We start from the raw sequence: 11,455 nt of genomic DNA on the forward strand, positions 1-11,455 counted from the left end.
TTTACATGCGATCTGCCATGCAATTCAAACTGCGTAACAGCTACTTTTGCCGACGATACAGCTATTCTTTCGATACGAAACACGGAAAACACATCGACATCACAATTACAATTAGCCATAAATGAAATATATGACTGGACCAATAAATGGCATATTAAATTAAATGAATGCAAGTCTGTGCATATAAATTTCACCCAAACCAAAATCAAATATGTTCCAATATATTTAAATGGTAGACAGGTTCCATACTCAAATACTGCAAAGTATCTGGGCATGACTCTAGACGCCAAGCTAAGATGGAACGACCATGTAAAGCAAAAGAAAGAAGAAATGGAATTAAAATACAGAAATATGTATTGGCTTATGGAAAAGGAATCAGCACTATCCACCAATAATAAAATCATTATATACAAACAAATTCTGAAGCCTGTATAGTCCTACGGCGCACAGTTATGGGGCTGCTCCAGCCAAAGTAACATTCAATCTATACAAAGGCTCCAAAATAAAATTATTAAATATAAATATGCAGTCGGTGCTCCGTGGTATATCCGTAGCTCCGATCTTGAACGCGACCTAAATATTGGCTCGGTGGCAGACAAAATAAAAAAGACAGCAAAAGCCCACGATGAAAGATTAAAAAACCACGTCAATACGGAGGCCTCTATTCTTGTTAATCCAGTTAATTGGAGAAGAAGGCTGAAACGCAAAAAGCCCAACGACTTAATGTACTAACCACACCTTAGCGTTAATTGTTGAATATACCTTATTTTCTAAATTCTAAACAAATTGCTCGTTAGTTAATGAAATTTTTCTTTGTAACTAGTCGCAATGTAAAATAAAATAAAAATAAAAAAATTCCCCCCAATAAAAAAGCATGCGGATTGGGTTTTAAGTTAATCTAAGTGCTGTAAAAATTTATTAAAATTACACCGATTAAAATTGCTAAACTGCGCAATTGGATGCTGAAATAGAGAGTAAATGTATAAGTAACACATTAGAATTCTTATATATATTAGTAATTGTATTTATGTTTCTAACGAGGATTCAGTGAAAGCGAAGATTTCGCCGAAGGAAGTTCATACCTTTGTGATCTTCCAGCGCCATTTGTATTGAAGCCGGCTTTTGCAATGATCTGCAGAAATGGAAAATAAAAAAAGATTATTAAGAAAAGCCAAAGAAAAATTTCAGATTTGGAAATTTTATTGTAGTCTAAAAAAAAAATAATTAATTGGGCATATATGTTGCCCAAAATAATAGGAGCGCGACAAATTACTAATTAACAATTTTTGAATTATGACCGATGGCATTTTTTCTGAAAACTTCAAATATCAGGTACATTTTTCAAACTAATTTGGGCTTTTCCAAATGAAAAATGGTATTAAGGGGTTTTTAACCTGTTCTTAGATGTTTTTAAGAATTTCCGGTCAATTGGCCTGCGACGATTAGAAAAGGATCAGTTTTTTTGCTTATAAGCGAAAAGTTAAGTGTGCAAGTGCCAGTGCGAATTAACTCGATCTTGTGTGAAGAGCATAAAAAAACTAATTGAGATGGTCGGAAAAGTGAAAGAATTGAATAGTGAATATTCATAGGTATATCTAAAATATAACAACAGTAAGTACAAAATATACATATCTTTTGAATTCGACACGTGGATTATCCTTTTTTTCAATTTAACCAGTTTTTTTTAGAAAATGGGCCGAAAGTCGGATTTGACATCGAGACAAAAGCAACAAATCGCAGTTCTTTTGAAAGTAAAGAACATGAGCTATGCAGACATAGCAAGAACCGTTGGAATATCCAAGGCGTCTGTGGTAAATGTTGCCAAAAAGTTGAATAATACCAACAACATTTTAGCGGTAACTTCAAACAATCGCCAAAATTGTCGCCGAGAACGCATCACCTTAACCAGGCAGGATCGCAAAACCGTCCAAACAGTTCTCTGGAACAGAAATGCTTCATATCGAATGATTTTAAGAGAGGTTCAGGAATCTGGAGTAAATATTTCGGAAAGAACGTTACGACGATGCTTATACGAAAATGGACTTTTTTGGAGACGACCAGCAAAAAAGTCAAAACTGACACCGTGTATGCGAAATCGGTGGAAACTTTGGGCACAACTTCACAGGGACTTAGACGCGGAATATTGGAAAAAAGTAAGTTTAAAAAGAACATGTTTTTTCTTTCTCAAATAGCAGTAGTAAGAAGATGTGAATATTCACACTTTTTTGTGGTTGTGTTTTTCTTCTTACAGATCATCTCCAGCGAGGAATACCGATTGGAAGCGATCACAAAAAACAGCAAATTGTGTGTTTCCAAGGTTCAAACACCCCCCCAGTGTTATGGTTTGGGGCTGTATAACCTCAGAGGGTCCAGGTCCACTACATTTTGTTGAGGAAACAATGCGCTCTGTCCAGTACGTGGAGGTGCTGGAAAACGTTCTGCTGCCATATTTAGAAACCCTGAAGTGTCCGAGAGACGAATACACCTTTATGCAAGATGGAGCTCCATGTCACACATCCAGGATGAGCATGAATTGTCTGAACTCAATGGAAATAATGGCCATGCCATGGCCTGGTAATTCATCGGAACTTAACCCCTTCGAAAATTGTTGGGCATACCTCAAATCGGTAGTATATCAGCGGAATAATAACACAATACAATAGCTTAAGGAAAACATCGAAGATGTGTGATATAATGACCAAAATCTTAAGAGGAAGATAACGCAGTGCGTAGCCAGTATGCCTCAACGGCCGTCTTAACAGCAAGGGGAGGAGCCACGAAATATTAGTTTAAAATAAATATTTTTAATGCTAAAATTTCAAAAAGTTTTTAATAAAAACAAATATGTAAACTTTTTTAAATGCTTTAAAACCGTTTGCTTTTTATTCGCTCTCAAAGCCATAAATATGTCATTTTTATCATCGGTCATAATTCAATAACCAGGTACTGTAACTCAAAGCTCCACACTTTGCATCAAATTCACAAAAACGTTCATCAAAATTTTTAGCTTTTCGAATCTTCAAAAAATTTCTGGATATACAGTTTTATAGCTTCTTAAATTTTATTATAACAAAATGAAGTCGTTCAAAAATCTAATTGGTTTTTGACAATTTTTTATTTGTTTCGTATAAGGTTTGAGAATTTTCTTCCACACAGAGCATACGCCCGAAAGCCTTTTTTTATATAGAAGCGAAAATTATATCTCAATACCTCAGCGAAAAAAAAGTGTCAAAAATCAAAAAAAATTTTGCGTCGTTTGAAATCTAGACTTTAAAATTTATCAATATTGAATATGTTGCAAAACTGCACACTTAGAATTTTTCTAAAAATTTTCTTAAAATTTTGACGTATTTTTTGTTTTTTTTTTATTAAATTTTTGTGAGTTTTGTGCAAAGTTTGGAGCTTTGAGTTTTATGGTTTTTGTTGTTGAATGCACTAAATTTATGTAGAAACATACAAAAAAATAGTTAATTATTGGTAATTTAATGCGCTCCTATTATTTTGGGCACAGCTGTATATAGGTAAATTTATATAGCCAGCGCATGCTTTCTGTGAAAGATTACCACAAATTTTTGGCGGCCCACCAATCGGGTAATGAAAAAAATTCTCATCATTTGAGGCTTTCTGAGGGTTAATAGGAAATTTTGTTACAGACAGAAACAGAGAAAGCTGAAAAGAACCATCTGGCATCTATGGCGGGTGAGGTATGACTTCCCATTTTTCGTTTTAACATAAGTTGAAAATTTAATTGGAGTTGCTTTGATAGCAGAGACTTGGATAAATGTGACTAGTGTTTTAAAGTACTTGTAAGAATTGGAATACATTTTAATTTTTTCTATGCGCTGCCATGAATAAAAGGCACAATAATGGAAACTCAAAATCTTGAAGGTTTACTGTCTGATGTGCAGCAAATTCCAAATCAAAGAGATTGCATTTTATTAGGAAACAAAACAGTAGCCACAGGGTTCAACGTTTTTTCGTCATTTCCTTACAACTGAAAGAAAAACTGTACAAAATTATTCGGTGAGAAAAATATGCAGCTAAATGATTGCTGATAGCGAAACCATGGCGACTTCAAGGGAAATGCTTTTTAGTGATCATCGATTAGACTATGACATGCATTTCTAATCAGTTTCATGTTAAGCTAGATTTTAATGATATGTTTTCTGCTTTTCGAAATTATGTAGCAAGATTTTTAATATCTTTTGTGCCCCGAAGGCAGCATACAATTCCAGAGCTTACATCGTAGAAGAATCTTTGATAAAAAGTTTAAAATTTTGGAAACAATTTCGGGACAAATGTTAGCTGGCTGCTTGTTTTCTAAGGCAAACGTAAGAGATTTGGCCCAAATTTTAAAAGCATTAGACCTAACGAGTAATTTTGCCATGTAATTAGATACCCATGAAACTCATTTAGCCTTTGAAAAAGGCATTGAACTCTATGTTTTTCACTGTAGAAGGAAATATGCTACCTTCACGACAGATTTGACGAATTTTTGAGAAAAAAATTGTGCTGAAAAACATCTGCGGTAGCTAGGTTTCTAAGGAAAATATGCAAATAAAATTATAAATCAATTCTTGGCCTATGAAACCGGAAAGTATGGAAAACGTTAAGCGATCACCTCTCGACAGGCTATGACAAGCACCCGAGCGTATTTCTGCCATGAAAAACCGACTCATAAAACACCATCTGCCGTTCGCAGGTGGCATGAAGCTATACGTTCCTCCATTAGTGGAACAATATCAAGACACACCCCAAAGACTTGGAGGAGGAGCTCGGCCAGACACGCAGCAAAGTCTGTACGCGTCAATTGCATATAATTAAAATTTTTGAAAAAATAAAACTTTCGAAACAAAACCGTAAATCAGCAAACAGTTATAAATATTTCGAAATCTCTGAATTGCCAAATTTTTAATCACATAAAATTCGGAAATAATTAACCCACTCACATCTTTTGTTTCATTCGCCACATTTTGCGCACCCGCTTTAATATCTGTTGTCAATCCCGCTTCATCTTTGCCTGTATGCCCCGCGATTTTATCCTGCACTTCATGCACAATGTTTGTCACACCGTTCTCGATTTCCTCCATCACTCCTTTAGCCTGCTCTATAATACCTGCTTCGTTTGCAGGTTCAGCTTGAAGTCCACTAGTTTGGGTTTCCGTAGGCTCTGTGATCTGCTCCGTTTCACCAGCATCCGCTGTATCTGAATGAGGATCTTCGTCTGCCAGTATGTTGTCAGCTGGTGCGGGCTCGTCCGCTACTGCTTCATCTGCTGCCGGTGTTTCATTGGCTGCTTCGTCTGCCACTCCATTTGCTGCTTGATCTGCTGCTTCACCTGCTGGCCCAATTGCTGCTTCATCTGTTGCTTCACCTGCTGCTTCACCTGCTGCTTCACTTGCTGCTTCACTTGCTGGTTCATCTACTGGTGCATCTACTGGTTCCTCCGGTTCCTCAGCGTTAGCAGCTTCATCTTCAACACCAGCGGTTTCTACCTGCTCGGTTTCACCTGCTGTAACTTCGCCATCTTCTGCAACTTCTTCGACCTTTTCGGCTGGATTATCATCTTCAGCCACAGGCACTGCTGCCCCCTCCGCCGGTTCTTCTGCCGGCTCACCACCTCCTGCTTCAGCTCCGCCTTCTTCTTCCTCCCCATCACTGCCTACAACAACTTTTCCTCCGCCTTCTGTTTCATCCGCCTCCTCTTCCGCCTGTGCACCGTCAACCGCGGGCTCACTTTCAATGCTCGCATCAGTCGCAATGACCTCTTCCAGCTTAGCGTTCTTCTCCACCGTCGCATCTCTCAACTCTTCAGGCGACACGACCTCTTGCGTTACATCTGCTATTTCTGTTATGCCATCCACATCTTCTGTATCCTCTGCATCAACCTCTGCCGCAGGTTCCGTACCAGTTTCTTCTTCAGCTGCATCCACCGGTGCACCTTCAGTACCTTTTTCGGTTTCTTCCTTATTCAGCTGCCCTTCATCTACTAATCGCCAGCCTTCATATATGGCCAGCACACCAAATTCTCTTTCGGCGCCTACTGCAATTTCATAGGCATCTTTCGCGTCTACATCGGCTTCATCATAATCACTTCCGACGGTCTCCTCATTCGACCCCAATGCTGCTGGCAAAATAATATGTGCTCTACCCTCTGTATCGACCACTATGCGCTTTCCTGCACATTCGCTTGTAAGCCCACTATTTTTCGCATGTCCACCGCTAATCACATCACAATACACACCACTCGGTAGACAAGTCTCCACTATGGCATCGTACACTTGCTGTGCATCGCTATTAAACACGAAGAATGCTTTGTTGCCACGACAGAAGGCTATGTGATTTGGTCCATCCGTTTGGAAATTCATGACACCATCTTCTAACTCACTAAGCGTATTGACTAACTCAAGCATTTTTACAACGGGAGGCCAGCGGTGCTCGCAAACCCAACCGGAGGCAAACTCACAGCGGCCAGTCGACTCATCAAATGTTGGCGAACGTATTTGTGGTGGCGGTGCATCGCCGATGGTAGCGTCTTCATCTGTGGCTTCTTCCCCTTTCGCTTCAACCCCATTTTCTTCGGCAGCCTCTACTTCCTCCTGCGCCTCGCCTTCCTCCATTGGTGGTCCTTGTTCTAGCTGCTGCGCTGCAAAGTAATATGAGCTCATAATCCGTTTAACCCGTCCATACGGATGAGCCAACATGAATGCAGTGGCCATGATGTACTTTCTTGGTTGTCTGTAGGAGAGTAGCTGATTAGCGCCTAAAAGTTCGTGCTCTCGCTGCCCGTCATGACTATCAACAAAAACGAGTGCTTGCTGATGCGGCAGGAAGCCCATTGGCGGACCCCAATTTATTAGTGAACTAAGCGGCGCTTTGCCGTTGATTATGTTGGCTAATTCGGCGGCGTATAAATATTCCGTGACCATGCCATAACTGGAGTATTCCGTTCTAGAATGAAGGCAGAAAATACATGAACGAGGGAAACATAAAAGGAATTCGCCGATTTCAGGGAATCAGAGCTATTTGGGAAGTAGATAAAAAATGGCCACGCAAATTGAATGACTGATGCAAATTTTCAAATGCTACAGATTTAAAAAATGATAGAGAAGCTTCATTTGGCTTTTGCTTAACAATTCCACTCAATACCTGTTCAAATGTGTCAGCTAATATTCTGGAATGCACTTACTTTGATATAGAATCAACTCCCAAATCAACAACATCTTGGTACACATATGGCCGCGCATTTTCTGGAAAATCGAAATCTTCGCTATTGAGATCGTTGACACCTTTGAACAGCAACTGCGATTGGCAAAAGTGAGAAAAGGAAATTTAGTAATTACTTTGGGTACCTATTTGATGTACAAATTGTCAAAATTTCTGTGCCAGTGACAACAAGAATATGAAGAGGAATCATTTTTCTTGTCCAGGAGCCGTAATATCAGAACAGAAGAGCCAACATAGTAATCGGCTTCGAAGTTAAAACCTCCAAAGTCCAAGCCATTTTGCTTGAAAGAGCTGTACAAACAAAGCAAGATCCGCGCAGTAGACAGATTTGAAGCGGAAATCATCATCTTGAGCATGATGAGCTCATTAAATACATGCGATCTTGAATCAGAAGAACTCTAAGAAGCAAAAAGCTCTAAGATCCATCAGGTTTCAGATCTTATGGTTCATAGGGCTATAGCTATTCTTTTTATCCTTAGGAACTCACTGAGCCCAAGCTCTTTTGGTTTATACGGATGCAAGAATAGAACAACAGATCTGTATGGTAATCCATAGTTTGAAGACCAAGCCTTCGTCGTGATTGTGTTGAGCTCATTAAATACACGCCCTCTTGGTTCATAAGAGCTCTCAGAAACAAAGAGGAAGGCGTTAGTACTAATTAGCTCCCAAGTCAGATCCATCAGGCTACAGATCTTGTGGTACATAGAGCTGTAGCTATCCTCTTGATTCTTATGAGCTCATTGAGTCCAAACTCTTTTGTCTTATGGAGCTACTTATAAAAACAGAATGACAGACCGGTGTGGACGAAGCTGTACTGCTTTGAAGACCAAGCCTTCGTCTTGACACTCATAAATTAATCGTCACCATGAACCTCTTAGTCAAGAAGGTCAAGGGCTGACATCAAGTAAATGTGAAACGGAAGAAAAAGCTATTGAAAATAATTTACCTAACATTTCCAATGGCGAGAAACGAAGAGAGTAGTTGTTGGCGTGTGGTTACTATGGAAGATAGCTCAACATGAGGGACTTATTTGAATGGAAAATGTTTGATTTATATGTGTTACGCATTTTTGCTCTGCTTGATAAGTTAGTTTTGTGCAAATAGGTGAGGATTAAGAAAATCGTAAAGAAGTTCAGCTCATTGACTACGAGCTACGCCTGGATACATAATTCTTAGACAGAGGAACAGACGCTCTTAGGTTTACACTAACCTCTTCTTAAACCCTCTCAGGTGCGTGTAAAGTTCTTCTAAACACGTTAGGGATTTTAGATGGGTGAATTGGGTACCTACTCTTGGATAAATCGACTTCAAATCTGTGCAAAAAGTGCTGAGTAAGAACGCAATTATCCAAGCTGGCTAGGTCCTTCTGGTCATGTATGAGTCCGAGGCGCTTGGTGGTCCTTCCAAGGCTAAAAAAGCCGCGACTATCAACAGTGGCGATGATTTCAATCGTTCGGTATTTATGTGATAACTACGGCAGCTGCCTGGATAGCGAGGAGAGGAGATAAGAAGATTGCCTACACCCTAGGTTTTGCGACTTGACTCAAAGATCTCGGCTTTCCCTTTTCAGCCACCTCTGAGACACAATCAAAGGTGCAGCATGCAGCATTTTTCATATTCATTATTCGTAATGCGTATCAATCGCTCAAATATCAGCCTGAACCTCACTTTTTTCTTTCTCGTGTCACCTTTTAAAGGTACCAGGGAGACAAATTAAAGTCACGCGCAAGAAGCCATTCACCTACGCCGGAATAACTCGGCAGGTACCCTACGAAAGTACAATCGAAACTAGTTATGAGGAATTTGTAACACATCGATCGACAAAAATTAATTATTTTTAGGAAAATTTCATATAGGCTAAGATGGCTTCCTTATTTCTATTATTTATTTTCTAGATATCTAAATTCGCTACACCTAAAATGGAATATCTGGTTTGTGAATTCTGCGTTCAATGGAGTTAATCATAGCATGACTGGATCATATTTTTCATTATTCTGACTTTTTTAATGGGCTTCCGAGATTTGCCGTGTGGAGTTGCCTGTCTCCAATCGGTCGCATCCCCAGCTGGCGGAAAGGGGAAAGCTCGGTAGATATGCAGGGTAGATGGGAAATAAAATACCACTCGTGGACCAAAACAGCTAACACCTACTTGGAGGTGTAGGTAAGTAGTTTTCATCTATAACCAAGCTAGAATAGGCGGGCTAGAAGCTACTTATACGAATTTAAATTGCTAAGGAATCGTACAGACACCCTATGCTTCACAAGAAGTTAAAGGAAAACATATTTTTCAGGGTTTGAGATTCTAATAAAACCTTAATCGCAAAATATGCTTACTCATGTGAATGCTCAACCGAATAAAGTAACTGTAGAGCTTGCTTTACAAAAGAAATTTAATATTAGATCTCATCCTCCCACTCACCTTAATATCAATTGGCCAAATATACTTAGCCGCATCTACACGAAAACCCGCAACACCCATGCCCACCAAGCGATTGAGAAACTCCGTCAGATTAGCGCGCACATCAAGTCGATAATGATTTAGATCAGGCCAACCATTCAGCTCACAGTTGCGCACGACATGAGCATCCAAATAATCCACCAACTCACATGGCTTATGAAAGTGCAGACGCATAAAAGGCAAAGCCGGAAAATCATATGAACTTGCATTGGCCGTCGAACCGGCATAACCCTCAAGCAAACGCTGGCCACTCGCCGTCTCCTCATCATAGGCGCCAGCGAAGTGATTGAGCACCACATCGACATACACACGCACACCAGCCTCATTACAGGTGCGTGTCATCTGCTGGAATTCCTCCTCGTTGCCAGAGCGTGAGACGATTTCAAGGGATAACGGTTGATAGCGTTCCCACCACGGATGCCGAACAGTTGCGGAACGCACGACCAAATGCTCAGCAACAGGCGAGACCTGTGTGTATGTGTAAAAGTGAGTGCAGTGAGGAAAAGTGCCAAAAAAATGCAAAAAAAACTGCATAAAAAGAATGTGGCAAATAATACACACCTGTACACCCGCAAAGCCGTGCGGTCCTAAAAACTGCTCACATTCCGTCGCAATGTCGGCGAACTTCCACTCGAAGAGCTGCACAATCCCGGCACGATTTGGCAAGAAATGCGATTGTGTGTGATCGAGCAACGGCTCGGCGGGCTCCTCAATTTGCAGCTTATTGCTGCCACCATCCGACTTGTCTACGGCGATTGCACCAACTGTAGCCAGGCGCGGCATTAAAAGCAGCATTAGCAGCATTGGCTTCAGCAGCGTGCGGGGGGTTGTGGTGTACGATGGCTGCCCCGCACGCATCGCTTTTGGTGTATAGCATAGCATCGCGTTTACTCTACGCAAACACTCGTTCCACTACAAGTAATTTATTTTTATTGCAAACGGAAATTATTGTGCGTGACGCATTGCACTCGAGCGCCCTGTGTTGCCTTGATCGCGCTTCCGCTTGAGTGACCGCGCCGAATGAGTCCACTGACGACACTGACTGTGTGAACTATGACTTTAGGGCCGTTGGCTGGTAAAGTGTCATTTCACTAACTTGCATTGTCTGATTGTCATCAAAGCGCACTGCTGTATTTGTTGTTGCTATGCTTTTTTTGCTATGCTTTTTTTGCTATGCTTTTTTTGCTGTACTTTTTTTCAGCAGTTACATGCCATTGGCCGCACGCAAATGCACAATTTTTAGATTGGTAATCTCGCAGCACAGCAGCGCATACTTCCACTTTTTCACTATTATTTCCGTGTGTATGCATTTAATGAATCAAAACGTGGCATTCAATGCGATCAACTTTCGAGCCAGCGCCGCTTACCAACAACCCCACTTCCTTAACTCCCACCTTTTGCATGTGCGCCAATGCTCAAGCGCATTCACTAAGCCGCCTAGCTGCCTTTAAGCCGTCTTCGCTCTGGGCTGCCCACCCTTGCCTAATCTCCAACTTTTTCTCTCCTCCTGGCATTCACGTGCAAATCCGCTTTTAGCTAATCCACTGTCAGCTGTCCAGTCGCCTTCCGCCGCTCGTCAGTTCATTACTCATAACTAACAATATTTATACACTTTACTTTTCCACCTAAATTGTGTACAGTAATCATGTTTAGCTTTTGTTTCTCTTTTTTCAGCTTGTTGCATGCCACATAATATATGACCGTCATAGTTTTTATTACACAAACAACAATATTATACTGACTTCTAATCGCTGTCGTTATGGGACCTTT

At 40.5% G+C, this 11,455-nt stretch overlaps 1 protein-coding gene across 1 annotated transcript; it reads right to left on the reverse strand.

Annotated features, from left to right (window-relative positions):
* Nucleotides 1–882: 882 nt before the first annotated feature.
* On the reverse strand, nucleotides 883–10,703 carry LOC129244670 (uncharacterized). Its single transcript, XM_054882440.1, has 6 exons — nucleotides 10,247–10,703; nucleotides 9,647–10,153; nucleotides 7,190–7,302; nucleotides 4,950–6,951; nucleotides 1,083–1,132; nucleotides 883–962 (listed from the first exon to the last, which is right to left on the reverse strand). Exons 1-6 carry the CDS (start codon nucleotides 10,565–10,567, stop codon nucleotides 899–901), a joined length of 3,057 nt encoding a protein of 1,018 aa, XP_054738415.1. The 5' UTR covers nucleotides 10,568–10,703; the 3' UTR covers nucleotides 883–898.
* Nucleotides 10,704–11,455: the final 752 nt, after the last annotated feature.

Source organism: Anastrepha obliqua, chromosome 4, assembly GCF_027943255.1.
Source record: "Anastrepha obliqua isolate idAnaObli1 chromosome 4, idAnaObli1_1.0, whole genome shotgun sequence".
Classification (NCBI taxonomy): Eukaryota; Metazoa; Arthropoda; class Insecta; order Diptera; family Tephritidae; genus Anastrepha; species Anastrepha obliqua.

Excerpts from the sequence above, each read along its gene's own strand:
- LOC129244670 (XM_054882440.1), bottom strand. The coding sequence starts at position 10,567 with ATGCTATGCTATACACCAAAAGCGATGCGTGCGGGGCAGCCATCGTAC. Across the intron at positions 1,133-4,949 it reads TGGCGAATGAAACAAAAGAT|ATCATTGCAAAAGCCGGCTT; the intron begins GTGAGTGGGTTA and ends CCATTTCTGCAG. Across the intron at positions 963-1,082 it reads GGCGCTGGAAGATCACAAAG|CATCCAATTGCGCAGTTTAG; the intron begins GTATGAACTTCC and ends TCTCTATTTCAG.